The sequence below is a fragment of the Phymastichus coffea genome, unplaced genomic scaffold, assembly GCF_024137745.1.
Source record: "Phymastichus coffea isolate CEN01 unplaced genomic scaffold, Cenicafe_Pcof_1.1 PCOF00099, whole genome shotgun sequence".
Lineage (NCBI taxonomy): Eukaryota > Metazoa > Arthropoda > Insecta > Hymenoptera > Eulophidae > Phymastichus > Phymastichus coffea.
This window is the reverse complement of record NW_026706910.1, coordinates 601,461-618,724: the sequence shown is the minus strand read 5'-3', so window position 1 is coordinate 618,724 and position 17,264 is coordinate 601,461. Positions and strand designations below refer to the sequence as shown.

Below are 17,264 nucleotides of genomic sequence, written 5' to 3'. Positions count from 1 at the left end.
ATAACGATCAAGTAATTAATTGAAATGTTCTGAATATAATATAAAAATAAGATTTGGGGAAGGGGAAATTGTATCATATCATTTACGTCTAATTTTATTGAAACTTGAAACTTTATTGAAATATTTAACTGATAATACATGTCTTGCTTATAAAAATATTTAGTCAATTCTTCAAAATAAGTACTCAAAGTTCGAACAAAACTTAAATACGTTGATCACAAAAAATTTCGCATGTATAATGTGCGGTTTTATATCGCCACATAAACTTGTTCATTTTGAAAATATATTTAACACATGTAAGCTTGTTATAACACTTTTTCAAGCATTTAAAATTTTTCGCTTGATTCTGTGTACAAACTTACAAAAAATAAATTTGATAAGTTATTAGACTGTTCCTCTTTTAATGTCCTACATATTAAAATAAAACTAGCTCTCAACTATAAAAACTGAATATGCACATGTTTCTGAATAAAACACCTTACTTCGAACATATTTTACTTGATGATAACATTTTTAACCTTTGTTTCACAAGATCTTATAAAAATTAAAAAATTATTTTTAACTTGATAACTAGTGAAATACTCCAACTTATTTTTCATATAATTTTGAGGCAGAGGTATTTTAGTGAAAAAATGTCATGAGTTTTAAAACAATTTTAATTTTTTTACGATACTAGTGTTATAAAATAATTTGAAAAGGCTACACGAGAAACCACTTTATCCCGCTAGTTTTATAAGTATATTGGAACGGACTCGCTTGATTTTTGATAATAAAAGATATTATCATATAAAGATAATATAGGTCTTTTTTAAAAATAGGCTTATAAGTTAAATCACATAATTTATCTAGACAATTTCAGTTTTACAAATTAAGTGAGAGATTTATCATACTACTTTAGCAATGTGTTTATTAGTGCTTTTCAAGGAGTGCGTTCCTTTTAAACTATGTAGAGATGCGCATTTGGTACTTATCCGTATTAGTCAGACCAACAAATACGTTTCTATATGAGTGCGTACAAATGCACATTTGGCACTGAAATAATTTATTCATTTTTTATATTCCAACTACAAAAAAGTCGCTGTTTCTAAATGTTTAAAAATATTTTATTTTATGTTTTAAACATTTGATCTGCTAGTTACTATTGTAGGCACTGTTTTTCATCACGATAGTCGCTAAATAACAATTCAGCTGAGGTTTTAAGGTTAAAGTGAAGAAAAAAATAGTATATTTCTTGTCAGGTATGTACAAAAAGAATAGTGAGCTCAATAGAAGGCAAAAACCGATAGTAAGTTTCGTAAAAAGGCATTCCCGGACAAGATAAGAACTATATTTTTCATCCAAGAATAGAAAAAAAGCTTCAAAGGTATGACTTAGTGGTAGGATTGAAAAAGAAACATTATATTTTGGTGGTTAAAGCTTTAAAGATATCACTAAACAGCTACGACTATTGTCATTAATTATTAAACAAAATAATTTTCGTATTAAAATCCAATAATTGAGATTGTGGTAATAGTACATTTCAAAACAACACATGGAAGATTTAACTGTTTGGACGCACATTTTCGGTCAAACCAAAAACGTTTCAACGGTACGTTGAAATCTACTTTTCGATACTCTGTGCGCAAAGTGCGCCTTTCCCGCACGCTCAGCACAAAACGTGCGTTGAAAATCACACTTTCCACACGTCGTATAAAAAAATACGGTACGGCACATGTTCGGGAAAGAGTCTCTCGTTTCGTGTACTTTTCCACCCTCGCTTCACTCGGGTGTAAACGCCACGCGAGAGAAGGATCTACTTTCCCGCACTTGTATCGTAATGTACTATTTCGATACTTCGTGCTCAAAGTGCATCTTTCCCGCACGCTTGGCAGAAAACATGCCTTGAAAATCACACTTTCCACACGTCGTATAAAAAAATACGGTACGGCATATGTTCGGGAAAGAGTTTCTCGCACTTGTATTGTAATGTACTATTAATGGCAGCGTTACCACTGGAATAGCACATTAACTAACTAGTAGATTCTTGTCTCGTGTAAGGCTTACGATCGAGCAAAGCGAGGGTGTAAAGGCATTTGAGACGAAAATTCCCAAACACGTTATGTGCGGTATTTTTCAAAAGAATATGTGAAAAGCATAAATTTGAGCGAACTTAAAGAAATTGAGCAATAGCGTCGAAATCCTTTTGACTACGTTAAGTACACTTTTTTCTAATTCTAAGTTAGCTTTTACAGTTGAAAATTAATTAGTCAAGATTTTTATTTCAACCAATTTGATTTATTACTATTTGGACTGTAAAAGAGAACTTGAAATGGGAAAATATGCGTATTAACTTGTTTCAAATTTCAGAATCTTAGGAGCAATTATTCCAATCAATATAGTAATTGTTTGTAATAAGAATTATAAAATATGACTATATTTTTTTAGTAACTTATACGTATTCTTACGAATGCAGAGATTTGTGTTCAAGATTACACCAATGAAGATAGACACTTACATAATAAAAAAATGAAAAAAAAGATTGTTACTACCATAATTCAAATAAAAAATGAAGAATATACAACAGCAATAAAATTAGAAATGTTTAAAACTAATAGTATAAATGCTTACTGTAACAAAATTGTCAACGAAAAATTGTTTATACGATATGTTTCTAAAACTAAACCGTAACTTGTCATTATGAAGATATCATTTGATTTTTCAGAATTCAATTTCGATTTGCTCAGTTTTTTTGAGAAAATGACACTGTTATATTCATAAATAGAATTTTCGATACATTTTTCTGGGGTGCTGATACTATCAGACACATAGAACTCCTATATGTTAAAATATTAATATGAATTTTGAATTGAGGATAACTCGAAAACTGGACGGTCAATCGATCTCATAAACTTTACAGAGATATTAATCAGCACATAAATTAGATTTTGCGTAAGTTTTAGAAAATTTTCACTGTTTTCAATTTGCTGTATCTTTCATGTTTTATATATTTATTTTATTCGTTTTTATATTAACCGTTTTAGTAGAGAGTAAAAATATTGTGACTATATCAATCTTTTACTCTGAAATCTTTTTATTTTTTTTTATTCGTGCAGTTGGATATAAATGACCTTAATTCAATTTACAAAAAAAATAAAAAATGCTAAACTCAAAAGAGCATCATATTTCAATATACATTGTATATTGTATATATTGTGGAAGAAATTGTATCGACATCTTGGAAAAGATAAGAAGTAGTTCCTATCAGTTTGAAAACAGTGTCATTTGTTAAAAAAAACAGAACAAAACTAGATTAAAATCTTAAAACACAAATTTCAAAAACATGTGTGTCTGTCTAGTTTCGAAAACTATTTCGTGTAATTAAAAAAACAGTTACTCAAGTATTTTTAACAGACTTTCGTAGGAAAATAGGTTTGATCTATTGATCTAATTTAAATAATACATAATAGGAACAAAATACCATTTAAATTGTAATTTTAGGTGTTGATCCTATAAAAAGCCTAAGCATTTTTATATATTTTTCTCTAGCCTCAATTTTAGTGTAGCACCATCTTTTTTTATGAAGAAAAAACGATGAATTCTTAGATTCTACTAACTCTCAATCTATCAAGATTCTTTCTGTTAAATATTTGAAAATCGAATTAAACTAATGTTATATTTTTCAGAAAAAAAAACTTACTATTATACTACTCAAAAATTTTCATCTATAGATATTATAGAAATTTCTCACAAAAATTTATATCATTAAATCTAAAATTTAGAATATGAAAACATGTAAAAAAAATAAATTATATAAGATCTCTGGAATAATAAGCTTTCTTCGTCAGATAATTTTTTTCAACACCATATCTTTCATGCTTTGTAATCGAAAAACCATAAGAAGCAGATACTCGTCTGATACAGTCCATTTCTTCAGGTATAAGACCAAATGGAAGTTCTTCTTTTAATATGTCTTTCTTATTTTTGAAGTCTTCACATATTTCTTTGGCAAATTGTTCAAATTCATCCGGTTTATCATCTTTGAACTTCATAGACTTTTGAGCAAATTGCTTTGCTTTTTCCTGGTAATCCTTTCTAATCTTATTAACCTATAGAAACAAAATATCGTATTGTACATTATTAAGGAGGAAGGGAAAATATAGCACGTAGAAATTAGCAAACATATGCATCGCACTACAAAATGTTCTGTTCAAGAGGCATAAAATTTCTTATTTTGAAAGCTCAACCGATAAAAAACTCCCTTTATTTTCTCGAGGCAAACGATTAATAAAAGTGACTGGGAGTTGTAAACTCTCACGTATTATAATTTACATAAATATACTTTTGCAACCTCAAAATTTTATAAGTACATATATAAAATTATGTTAGTTATTTATTATACTTAATTAATATTGATAATCAGACATACTTCAAGGATTTCTCTGTGAATGGGCTCATTATTTGGTGACATATTATTGGCCTTTTGTAAAGCCTTCATAGCTTTATCGTACTCTCCTAGTTGTTTCAAAGCCTTTCCATAACTGAAAGTTCAAGTTATCAAATTCATGTTGAGAATTAAAATGAGTTAAATTTTTTTAGAAATATACTTACTGATAATAATTTTTTGCAGATTTGCTTGGTAGTCTATCAAATGAGGCACATGCAAGTTTTGGTTTTCCAATGTGATTGTAACATATGATCAAATTTGACAAAGCTCTTGATAATAACTTGTTCATGTTCATTTCTTGTTCATCATTTTCTAAACTTGCAGTGTCTAGACAATGAACAGCTCTGTTGTATCTAAATGAGTGTACAAAAATGAATAAAACAATAAGAAAATATTGATAAAAATTATGAAATACTTTTCTCTTTTACTCCTACTCACTCTCTAACAGCTTGCTTTATTTTTTCTCTACCATAACTGTCTCTAGCAGTGTTCAACAAATCACGTACAATTTTCTCAATACGAGGAAACATTCTTTTCTCTTCATTGGTCAATTCTTCATATTTGTCAGCAGAGCCATTATCAAGAAAATCAATGAGCTCTACTTTAAATAAAACTTCAGAGTCTGCAGGGATACGTGGTGGACATCCAAGTGCCCCATAAGCTAAGTTTGGTTGAATAATAAACACAGATTTCTCAAACTTCTTCATGGAAGCAATGGCTATTTCCAGGCCTTTTATCATTTCACCTTTACCCAAGCGAAGTGTTGCTCGCTTTTCACGTTGGAACAAAGTAGAGTCGAAGGGTTCATCTTGATATTCAAAGTAACCAACATATTCAACTGTCACTTGTGCATCATGTGGAATGACTTCTCCAGTGCCTTCTTTCTTGATCAACTTTAGAACCTGAATTCAAATCAGTATTAATTTCCATAGCCATACAACATTCTTTACAAGATGTATTTACAAACCTCTCTATTGCCAAAGATACTAAACATTTTGGGTTTGAGAGTATCAAACCCAATTCCAATGAATGGAGTATTTTCAGCAGTAACATTCTCTTCGCTGTCATTCTCATCTTCCAAATTCAAAAGTCTTTGAATTTCCTGATTGCTAAGCTCAACAGTTTTTTTATGATTGTACTGTTCATCCTCATCAAGTAAATCAGGAAAATCACTTGTGTCTAATGTAAATCCATCACTGTTCAAGATTTGGCTAAGATAGTAGGACAAAAATAAGTATTTTACTCATTCACATTGCATAAATATATTTTTCGATACCTCCATGCACAAAGTGCGTCTTTTCCACACGCTCGGCTGAAAACGTGCGTTGAAAATCGCACGTTTCCACACGTCGTATCAAAAAATACGACACAGCACATGTTCGGGAAAGAGTTTCTCGTCTCGTGTACCTTTCCACCCTCGTTTCGCTCGGGCGTAAACGCACTTGTATCGTAATGTACTATATATTTTTTATTTATAGTACATATATTTATGTACTATATATTTTTTATTTATAGTACATATATTTATGTACTATATATTTTTTATTTATAGTACATTACGATGTAAGTGCGGGAAAGTAGATTATCTCGCGGAGAGTTTACGCCGGAGCCAAGCAAGGGTGGAAGGTACACGAGACGAGAAACTTTTTCCTGTACATGTGCTGTACCGTATTTTTCGATACGACGTGCGTTCAAAAACGAACTTTATCCCGAACATGTGCCGTACAGTATTTTCCGATATGACGTGTGGAAAGTACGATTTTCAACACTCATTTTTCACCAAGCGTGCGAGAAAGACATATTTTGCGCACGGAGTGTTGAAAAATTATACATTTAGATTGAAATTTCTATACTTTTAAACAATTCACCTCATAATGGCGTAGAAAACAAATGATAAATGTACTTAAATAATTAATTGTCGAAAATATTTGGCATAACAATTTTTAAAATACGTAATTATTACTTTAATTTCCCATTGTTTATAATAAATAAAAAAAGCTAAAATCCAACTTACTTGACAGTGAAACCTTCTCCAACTCTGATTGTTGGCATTGTTAACGTTAGCAATCTTCCTCTATGCAAAAATTATAAAATTCAAAAATTTATTCAAACAAATAAAAAATTTTGTTAGTTGCTTGAGTTCATTCAAAGTAGAAACAATCTAACAACGCGACCAGAACAGACCAGAACACAACTGACGCTATACGGTCATCACGCACTACTAAAAGTTCACGATGCTGGTTGGTTCGTCATACGATATGGCAACGTTGGAATTTGCGACTTGTGTTACTGCTATATAACAAAGTCATTAATGAATGTAATCTTTGACAATTCCAAATGTTACTATCAAAAAGTGAATTTTTTTAACCTTGCTAATTAATATAATTTAAAATAAATTTAATAATTTAAAATAAAACGAAGTAAACAGTCGAATTCATAGCTAAAATCTACAAATACATTCCTATAGAGAGGTTGTTATTGTTTACATATCTATGTTAGAGTACAAAAGGTTGTAACATTTCTGCTATTTTACGCAAGTATTTTACGAAAATTAAAATAATTATCTGACTAAAATCACGTGTAAATCGCAATGTCATACAATACTCAAGTTTTTAGAGTTGTTGCATAGCACAAATTGACGTTATTGCCTCTCTGCTTCGTGCAGTTTCGTGAAGCGTTGGAATGGAAAAAGTTCCTTCTCTGGTGCTCTTTGGCTCTGGCTCTTAAGCTGGGTTGTTATAAATCACTTCCGGAGCTCGTAAAACCTTACCCAATTTCAGTATTTCTTAGAAGAGGTAAACTTCAAAAAATCTTTAACGATTTCACACAAAACCAATAACAAAACGTCAGTTAGTTACAAGGTTTTCAACAGCCTTAAAATGGAAATCTCAAAATAGATAAAATTTTATTTTTTTTAATGTCTTCATGCGATTTTCGGGTTGAATGCTGTGAACACGTTTTAAAATATTCAGGACTTTTGTACCACTTTAAATTTTTCACTAGTTGTCCACATTGTCATGAATTCCTTAATATAGAATTCTGTATTTAAAATTATAGATCTAATTATTTAAAAACCATGAACCTGGATATTGATACAAGTGTAATTAATACAAAATTGCGATTCGTGCCTGTGAGTTTATTGATTACAGATTACAATTTATAATTTATTAAAAACCTATTGAATGTAAGAAATTATTCTATTTATAGGATGAATCAGGAGAACCTCTGCCTTGGCTACACAAAAACATGAACAATGATTTGGCAATGCCATACAAGAAGATTGATCCTTTTCCTGGTAAATTTTAATTAAGTCACTTTTGATTTTAATTTTGTTTAATAGACAATTTGGTAATAAATTAATTTTTTTCCAGGTGCTTGCATAAAGACTTGGACAGACACTGGAGATAAAGTGTTTATTAATGTGTGCCATTCAAAAGAGATACTTGCGCCAGAAGATATATCCGATGAAAAATTTTCTCAATTGATGATAGAAGAAGTTCCTGGTTTTATCATTCCTATGGCTATTGGTACAGAAAAGATGGCTAAAGATAAAGGTTTATTACTCAAAATTCTTGAGTTTTTCTTTGCAGAAAAATTTATTTAATATGAAAATATTTTCTTTTTGTAGAAGACATCGAAAGGGCTACTTATGATATTTTAGTAAATACTTCTTACTTTGAAAAGTGCATGAAAAAGCCACATTTTTGGCAGTTCACTGTTGCAGCCATTCTTGAATCCATTAATGATAAATATAAAAAAAATATTAATACTTCCAAGCATATTGTTTTAAAAAATAAAAAGGTTAATTAACATTACGTTAAAATTATTAGATTGAAAAAAGTAATATTCACTATTCAATATTTTTTGATTTGTAGGTGACAGGTTCTCTTGATACATTTACTATAGAAGATCGTAAACCAAGGAAACCTGTAATTAAAAAAACATTGATACAAGAACTTGATAGCAAAGAAATCGAAAATTTAAAAAAGAAGTCTGATTTGCAGAAAGAAAGTTTAGGAAAGAAAATTTCTGTAAAACATATGGAAAATCAAAAACAAGGTTCAACCAGTACCATCAAGACCTCTAAACTTCAGAATTATATTATTCTAAAATTAAAAGATCAGAAAAGTTTAATTGCTCTTTTTTATTTACCATCGTCAAGTATTACAGATCTTACAATAGATATTGGAGTTAATCGTATTATTATTGAAAATGAAAAAGCTGAATCTATTGTTGATTTGTTTCTGCCTCATAATGTTGACAACAATCAAGTTGTTGCTAATTATGATAATAAATTACATGTATGATATTCTTTAACTTATAAATTTTGAGAACTAGATATTCTTGTAAAGATTAATAATATTTTCATTTACTTCTGTTGCAGATATTACGATTGCACTTAGCTCTTAAGGATAACTGAACATTAAAAGAAATACTGGCACTTGTGATATTACTAATAAGTCTTAGTTAAGTTCTTATATATAGTACCTGAAGCCAGCTTCAATTTTTCTACGGAAAACGTTTTATAGTTTGAAGATTTTCAAATAAAAAATTAATACGTTTTGTAACATTTCAATAATTGATAAAAATTATTTAACAAAATCGTTTGTAACATATATTAGAATTGATAATCAATATACATTTTTCTTGTATCAAATGACATTTAAAAACAATTTTTTATCCTACATACAATTCAATGATAATTAAGCTCAGCAGTTTTATTACGAGTTAAACACAGTATATTTAAAAATTAAAGTTCTGTGTAAAAAGTAGGTCGTTCAATACCTAACACTGTAAAAACATTTGGCAGTAGATATGTTATGTTAAAACCTATTGTGAAGTATGTAATGTATTTGTAGATTAGGTCGACTAGTATTTTGTTTTTATTGTCTAAAGAATCCTGACTTTGTATGAGTTCTTTTGAGTTGACTTGTAATATGCCACACATAGTGGCATAGCTAAGACTTTTGCCAACAGCTTTTGTTCCTAATATACAACAATATCCAAGAATTGTTCGTAAAATTACTAAGCCTAATATTGAGTAAGATGGCCAAATAACGTGATATGGAGGAGGTAATAACGGCTTTATCAAAGCCCCAGTCTTATAATGCAGCCAAACACCTACGTGAACTCCAACAGTGACAGAAACAACAAGAGCTGTATCTCCTCTATATAAAAAAAAACAAATTAAATTATAAATGTAAATTATTTATCTATATTTCTTAGTAATTTTTTTAAACTAATATCATAGATATACCTTGTTGGTGTCCATTTTTTACTGCGTGGGTAATAAATTATCATTGCTAAACTGATAATTACTAACAATAATAGAGCCCAGCTATTTGTAACGAAATAATAGTCCATTGCATCAACTAAAGGAACCAGTGGAATCATCATGACAATTGCTAGAACTAGACCAGCAATTATATCTAACACTGTATGCATACCTAAGTAAACTCTGCTTATGCAAATCAATGTACACCTATAAACATTAAAATTTATTAATGACAGTTCATTTAATACTGATTGAATAGCAATGATCTCTTGAAATATTAAAGCTCACCATATAACTGCTGCAACACAGCCAGTAGGAAAAGAATAAATATATCTATTCATAGTAAACAAAACAGTACTGAAAGGCATGGCAACTGCAATCATTGCATGGGTGGATGGCATTCCGTACTCTAGTTCCCACTTGCTTTGAAATCTAATTGCAGGAGGACAAGAAGGTCTAGGCCAACAAATAATATCCTTCAAAGTTTGTCCTACAGCCATGACAGTAGCCCAAACCAGAACAATTCTACGACCAACAGCTCCATCGATATTCCAAAACCAGAATGGAATGGCCGTAGCGTAGAATGATTCATCTCCTAATTCTGTACCAAACAGGAACAAGTAGTACCAAAAGTGATTCGTTACTGTGTAAGGCTTTATGTAATCTGTGTTCATTGTACCCTTTTGTTGTGACTGTAATGAGGCATTATTTCTCTTCTTATTTTTATCATTTTCTTGCACTGCACAACCATTTAATAAACCATTTTTATCACTTTTCTTTACACAATCATAATGAATATCCACTCCAAAAAACTGTTGAATTTTGGCAACAAGATGTGGATCCTTACAGTACTTTATGAAATTCGCCAACATCTTCCATCAATTCTATTATGAATCACAGATATCTTGAAAAACTTATTTAAATTACATTTACGACGTAAACCACTCAAGTGTTTTTTCTTTCTGCTTTTTTATTTGTTACGACCAACGTGCAAAAAAAATGGACAGAATACAACGTGTAAAATGTAGGATCGATTAGCCTAACCAACAACTAAACGTCTTTTTCTCTAATTGGAAACGTAACACCTCATCCTTTTACTCAATGTGAATTGGTCTCTTCTTTGAATGAAAGTAGTAGAAGCGCGTCGCCGGCCACGGGTTCTTTTGTAGTTTTATTGATGTATTACTTTCAATCAACTTGTGATAATCATCCTGAAAATTTCACTCTCTATCATCCATGATGAGTTTATCACACGAGCACTGTCATTAATTAATAAATAAAAATGAACAGACACAGCACGTGACGGGCGTAGCACGACAGATGATGTAAAACTTATTAGGCTAAGAAAGCTAAGAAGACTCATACTGTTGTGTTGAAAAATTGGTGCGTGGTGCGCGCCAAAAAGTCACAAGCGAGCGTCGATAAGTCGGTTGCCTTCCGCGCTTGACTTGCACACACACTGATACACGCGAGTGAGTTACGAGCGGCTTGCACCCGGTTGCCCACCATTGCTGCGGCTGGCTTTTTAGATCAGTCTATGCTTTGTCCACGAAGGTCGGCGGTAGGCGGCGACGGCAGCGGTGGCAAAGTGACTTTTCCATGCGAGTCGAGCTTTTCCGTGAGGCTGACTTTTCCGCAAGATGCCGCCAGTCGCGAGTGAGAGTTTGACAGCTTAGCTCTCTCTCGTTGAACTGTCAGTGTTTTACTTAGTTGTTGCGAGCTAGAACAGCGAGCCCGGGGGGCCGAGGTGCAGGCAGGACGAGTGAGCGCGAGCGAGCAAGCGAGCGAGCGAGAGAGCGAGCGAGAGAGCGAGAGAGAAAGAAAGAGAGAGAGAGAGAGAGAGAAAGCGAGCAAGCGAGCGAGCCCAGGTGAGTGTAGCATGTATTACTTTATACCGTTTGCTCGAAGCTTCCATAGTCGTCGTCCTTTGTCTCTGGTGGCTGGCACGCTCATATTCGCTCTATGTCGCGCGCGTTCGCAATCTATACCGTTATTGACGTGCACCGCCTCCGCCTGCCACCGCTCTATACCTATATAACACCTACAGCTTTCTCAGCTGACGGGCTGTGCGGTAGCCCAGCTGACTTTGGCTGGGAGACTTTCACATGGCAACAAGTCCGCGACAAGCTGACCGGCTGACTGGGAAAAAAAACTCGCCTCTCCTCCGCCCGAGTGCAATTGTGTGAGTGCGTGTGGTGTATTGTAACGTTGCAGGATGTCATCGAGAAGAGGCGACGAGGTAGAGATGGTCAGCAGGTTCCTCGCGCCGCTCTGCGCCCGCGACGAGGCCGCCAGGAACATCGCGTTGGCGGCCGCCCGCACGACCGTCGAGGGTTGGCTCGGAGGCGTCGGCAGTCCGAACAACAACTGGGAGTCAGCGCTGCTGAGCAAGGTGCCTGGCAACGCCAGTCAGCGGGCTCAGGCCAGGGACAGCTTGGACGGCTTTTTCCCGCAGAGCGTGAAGGAGGGCAGCGCGATATTCGGGCGTAAAGCGAGTTTCGATGACCGCTACCCGTCTTTCGACTGCGTCGACGGCAAGCTCAAGGACGCGGAGGCGCGATTCAGTTCGAGTGCCGACACTGATAGGCGGCTGTTCCCCGTCGCGAGCGACGCCTGCGGCGGCTTCAGCGACGACGCGGACAAACCGGCGAGGGGACGACCCTTCGCCAGAATCAAGAGTGGCAGGCAAAAGCTGTTCGACGAGGAAGATGAATTGGACGCCGACACGAAGGTCTACGGCAAGAGCCCCAAATTCGATATCGATTTTGGCAACCGCCTGCAGCAGCAGCAGCAGCAGCACGATGACAATGCTGGTGAAAAAATCGTGTTCAACACTCTTGACGGCTTTCTCAATGACGGCAAGAGCAGCAGTCCCGAGGCCGAGTCCGAGAGGAAATTGAGCGCTGGACAGATCAAGAGACCACTCTCGCTGGACGAGGATGTGCCCTGGAAGAGCAACCGCGTCGCCGAAGTCGTCACTCCCGGCGACGTCGGCAGGATGTTGAATTTGGGCAACGCTCTGGATGGACCAAGGCACGTTCAGGCTAACAAGTACCTCAGCATGGTCAGCCTGCATTTGCCGGTGATATTGAGGCTCAGCGTCAACTGCCCGTTCGAGAACGTCAGGATCAAGTGCTCGGAGATCATTCAGATGATTAAGGTAATTTTTTTTTCCCTTCTTCCGACCGCCAAGGAGGTTTACGAGGCCTAGATTCGTGTCGATATTCAATGACTCTTTGGTTTGCTCGTTCGGATGATTGCAAGGAGCTTTTTTTACGCTAATTGAAATTGCACACTTGCAAAAAACATTACGAGCGCTGCTAGACAAATTTTTACGCTCGCGCAATAATCGTAAACCTCGGCGCGCTGTATTGATTTAATTTTGACAAGCGCCAAGCGAATCGCGATAAATTCTGGCGAAAAGAGGATGTACTAATATTAATCATCTTTCGGACGGGATTATACTAAAAGCCGGCGAATTTTGATTATGTTCCAATAATTCACGTGCACGCAATGATGTAATGGATAAATGTATTTTCAGTTTACTTTGGTGTTCGCCCTGAGCTGGCTTTGATTTTAACGTTGCACTAATGCCAATTTAACACTGTAATTAAATTCAAATGGCTCGCTGGCTGTTGGCTTACCGTTACATAATTTTACAAATGAAGGTCGTACATGCAGCTTAAACAGTTGTCGATATATCAGTGTAATTTAGATGTAATTTGAGCACTTTAATTGCAACGCGGAATCAGAAAAATAAACGGACGCGTTCGATAAAATGGAAAAAAGTAGGATAATTATATGAGTCTGATGCTGTTTTTAGTAATGTAGGGCGATGGTATTAGATTAATTATTATATTAATTACCAGTCGACTTTATATTCCGAAGGTTTTTTCACAAATATGCAAGTGTTTCCATTAAATAACCATGTTAGTTTTTAGTGAATTATCTGCAATCAATGTAGACATACCTGATGCAAATATCCTCGCTTTTATAAACAAATATAAAATTGAGATAAAATTCTTATGAAACTTGATTGATTTCGTTCAAGCTCTTTTTGCAGCAATATTGCGAAAATGATACACTGGCAAAACTGTTATTTTACACACTATTAGATGTTTGACGAAAAATTATGTAATAGACATCAGGAAAAGAATTAAAACTGTTTGATATTAATATTCATTTGTGTCGATCGTGCACAGAATTGTGAGTGCTAATAAAAACACAAAAGTACATTTAGCAACGTTTCTTCCGTGATTTTGCTAACTTTTTTAAGCTTTATTAACAACAAATAACAACAGATTATTACAAAATTAGCCTAGAAATAAATTAAATGGAGTAGTCAATAATACCTTATGAGTGCTTTTTTCAGAATATATAACTACGGCTAGAGCATTTAGTTTCCTTGCCAGTCGTTGCTTAATGCACTTTTGATGTGAAACGTTGTTAAATTTATTTTTGATGGGCTTTTATTAGCACTCACATTTCTCTATACGATCGACGTAAATTAATGTTGATATTCATGAGATAGAGAGAGAGAGAGAGAGAGAGAGAGAGAGAGAGAGAGAGAGAGAGAGAGAGAGAGAGAGAGAGAGAGAGAGAGAGAGAGAGAGAGAGAGAGAGAGAGAGAGAGAGAGAGAGAGAGAGAGAGAGAGAGAGAGAGAGAGAGAGAGAGAGAGAGAGAGAGAGACATCTCAAGGTAAATTATGATACTTTCCACAGATACGGACTCTTTTAACTATCTTAGTTATATGGCAGTTTTTATAAATTCTCTTTAAAATTCATCGGTTTTATTTTTTTAATTAAATCTCAGTGATACCAATTTTGAAATTATCTCTATTTTAGAAAATTATTAATTACGTAGAATATATGATTTTACATAAAATGAATATTTTTATACAAAATAATGTCCATAATTTTAATATGTACTTATTGAGTATCCTATGACAGAAGAACTGCTTCTATCATCAATTTTTCATTAATTTATATTGAGGAAGAGTGAGACAGGTAAAATGCTTTCTATAAAAATCAATTTTAATTTATATGGTGATCATCAGCTTTAAGTATTGCTACAAAAATTCTCAGTATATTAATGTTGATATAATTAAATTAAACCGATTGCTTACTATCGTGAATTTTGAATACATTGTAAAATGCGGTTACAAACATTAAATAATAAAGTAATAACTTAATACAGAAATATTATGAATTTATTGAAAATAGATTTTTTTTTACATTTACATTGAGTTCAATAAAGTTTATTGAGTGAATGAGAAAAGATGACCTGAAAAAATATTCTATGAGTCACCCATTAATGGAAGGCGACTGCTTTATTATATCTATTTACATATTAAAAAGGCGGATTGTTTGGCATCGCCCTTCATAGATATAAACCCTAGAATCCATTTGGCCACTATGCAGCCATTTTACTTCCCTTCCTTGAAATATTTCATCTTTTAAATAAAATCAGTTTTAATTCAGTTTATTGAACATACATTTGGTATTTTTAATGAAATCATTATTTTTATTAAAAACAGCGTATTTGGTTTTATTAAATACTTAACTTGTGCTTATATGGAGAAAGTAGACGGTTTCGCTTTTTCAATTTTCGTACGTCGTACATCGTATCATTCATTTTAGAAGAACTGCATTTTACCTCAACATTTGAATTATAAAATACATCTTGACATTTCAGCTTATAACAAAATGATTAAAAAACGGTAAAAACATATTTTCAAAAATGTGTATCTGGTTAACTTACGCTTGTATGCCTTGAAAAAATAAAAAAATTATAAAAGAATAAAAGAAAAACAAAAAAATTACGTTCCAACTCACTTGACGTGATGCTACGAGCAATAAAATCTTGAAATTTTTTTCAGTCCGCTTTTATATAATTAAACGGGCCATTTGGTTGACTAAACGGTATGTTATCGATTGAGTATAACGAAATATGAGTTTCTATCACTCTATGATCGCTATCAATATTTAACATGGATATATCGTGATTTACTATTAGGGTTATTATGTATATTCTACTATCAATTAAACTGACATTTATGAAAGAATTAGCCCCAGGGAAGGTATGTTCGGTAGTATACTCAAAGTTTAATCTACATTTGTCGTTGTTTGCTAGTATCCGATTGTTTAATGCTCGACCCTGACGTCGCAATACTTATTATTTCAGTTAACACATTTTGCATTTAAGTCACTTGCTAGCACGTAAAAATTGTTAGGGTTTTCTTATCCTAATACAAAATATGCGCTTTCTAATTTTTTCAATTCAATTTATTTCGAGAATTTCGAGAGTAGATCAAAGGACGAAGGATGTATTGTTTATATGCACTGTTTGATTTATTAATATCGCTACTCCTACGCCCTCTAAATTTACTCTATCACATGATCTTTACGTAAACCTAATTTCAAAGATTACGATTTTTTAATTTTTGAATGGAGGTTTATGTAAAGGTTTCAATGTCGTTTCATTTAAAAATACTACATTTGGTTCATCATTTATGACTTCTGCGTTGCAAGACGTCACAATGTCTTTCGATAAAAACAATTGAATTTACATTAGTGAAGATAACTTTAAGCATACTAACCTTTATTTAGCGCACTTGTTTGTTAATTTCTATTTTATTTTGTCCACTTTGCTCTTCTCCATATTCATTCTATTTTGTATTCTCCGTAAAGTTTGTCTATTCTTTTTATCGAGTTTATGTGAATCAAGCTTTTTAACCTGTTTAATCTCAGGATATCCAATTCTTTAACTTCAGCTATAGTATCAATAAAAGTCAAATCGATTTGAGGGTGTCATTTATGCTTTCGTAAAGGTTGTGTCGATTATCTGGTTCCCGCTATCTGTTGGCCTGTTAGTCACGCTCACGTACGTTACAGCTGCGTTAATGTTACTTAATCAAAGCGTTTGAGTCTATTACGGGAAATTTACCAGTTACATGTTGATCCATGTTCTGCTGTAATATATTCCTGTTTCTAATTGATTTTTATAACTTTTCTTTTCAAGTCTTAGTTTTATTACATGGAATTTAAGATACACTTTAAATAAGGTGGGCAAACCTCCTTTGGTAATAACGTATTGTTTGGAATTACAGTGGCTCAGTGGATAAGAGCTCAGGCTTATATTATGGAAAAGATCATGGATACGAACCGCAGAAATATGAGCATTTTCAGAAATGTGAAATTTTTATGTTTGTTATCATGATTCCGATGATTCGGATTCCACATTACATTGTAGGTCCAGTCATGATGCGTGAATTAGTACATTATGATACAAGTGCGGGAAAGTAGATTCTTGTCTCGTGTGGCGTTTACGCCCGAGCGAAGCGAGAACTTTCCCGAACATGTGGCGTACCGTATTTTTTGATACGAGTGTGGAAAGTGCGATTTTCAACGCACGTTTTTTGCCGAGCGTGCGGGAAAAACGCACTTTCCGCACGGAGCGTCGAAATAGTACATTATTCTCGCTTAGTATAGTAGTAATAGTACATTATTACTCGCTTCGCTCGGGCGTAAACACCACACGAGACAAGAATCTACTTTCCCGCACTT

At 33.7% G+C, this 17,264-nt stretch overlaps 4 protein-coding genes across 6 annotated transcripts in view; 2 read left to right on the top strand and 2 right to left on the bottom strand.

Annotated features, from left to right (window-relative positions):
• Window positions 1–703: 703 nt before the first annotated feature.
• LOC131670010 (inactive peptidyl-prolyl cis-trans isomerase FKBP6) lies at window positions 704–6,622 on the bottom strand. Of its 2 annotated transcripts, none has more exons than XM_058945296.1 (6): window positions 6,438–6,622; window positions 5,391–5,634; window positions 4,862–5,325; window positions 4,588–4,776; window positions 4,406–4,517; window positions 704–4,085 (listed from the first exon to the last, which is right to left on the bottom strand). In XM_058945296.1, exons 1-6 carry the CDS (start codon window positions 6,473–6,475, stop codon window positions 3,786–3,788), a joined length of 1,347 nt encoding a protein of 448 aa, XP_058801279.1. In that variant the 5' UTR covers window positions 6,476–6,622; the 3' UTR covers window positions 704–3,785. The 2 variants fall into 2 exon arrangements, with proteins under 2 accessions (XP_058801279.1, XP_058801278.1); XM_058945295.1 differs by lacking the exon at window positions 6,438–6,622 and adding an exon at window positions 5,700–5,832.
• Window positions 6,623–6,718: 96 nt separating this feature from the next.
• LOC131670060 (PIH1 domain-containing protein 1-like) lies at window positions 6,719–8,940 on the top strand. Its single transcript, XM_058945381.1, has 7 exons — window positions 6,719–6,932; window positions 7,481–7,553; window positions 7,631–7,718; window positions 7,795–7,977; window positions 8,052–8,224; window positions 8,299–8,724; window positions 8,808–8,940. The coding sequence occupies exons 1-7, from the start codon at window positions 6,916–6,918 to the stop codon at window positions 8,841–8,843; spliced, it is 996 nt and encodes a 331-aa protein (XP_058801364.1). The 5' UTR covers window positions 6,719–6,915; the 3' UTR covers window positions 8,844–8,940.
• Window positions 8,941–9,157: 217 nt separating this feature from the next.
• On the bottom strand, window positions 9,158–11,112 carry LOC131670059 (sphingosine-1-phosphate phosphatase 2-like). 2 transcript variants are annotated; one of them, XM_058945380.1, is made up of 4 exons: window positions 10,378–11,112; window positions 9,987–10,299; window positions 9,681–9,905; window positions 9,158–9,591 (listed from the first exon to the last, which is right to left on the bottom strand). In XM_058945380.1, exons 1-4 carry the CDS (start codon window positions 10,568–10,570, stop codon window positions 9,174–9,176), a joined length of 1,149 nt encoding a protein of 382 aa, XP_058801363.1. In that variant the 5' UTR covers window positions 10,571–11,112; the 3' UTR covers window positions 9,158–9,173. The 2 variants fall into 2 exon arrangements, with proteins under 2 accessions (XP_058801363.1, XP_058801362.1); XM_058945379.1 differs by having other exon boundaries at window positions 9,987–11,110.
• A 303-nt stretch (window positions 11,113–11,415) lies between these two features.
• The window catches only part of LOC131670058 (sestrin-3), a 78,271-nt gene continuing 72,422 nt past the window's right edge, over window positions 11,416–17,264 (top strand). The window contains exons 1-2 of the mRNA XM_058945378.1: window positions 11,416–11,566; window positions 11,913–12,858. Coding sequence (XP_058801361.1) covers window positions 11,914–12,858 — 945 coding nt within the window. The 5' untranslated portion in view covers window positions 11,416–11,566; window position 11,913. The remainder of the gene's footprint in view (window positions 11,567–11,912; window positions 12,859–17,264) is intronic.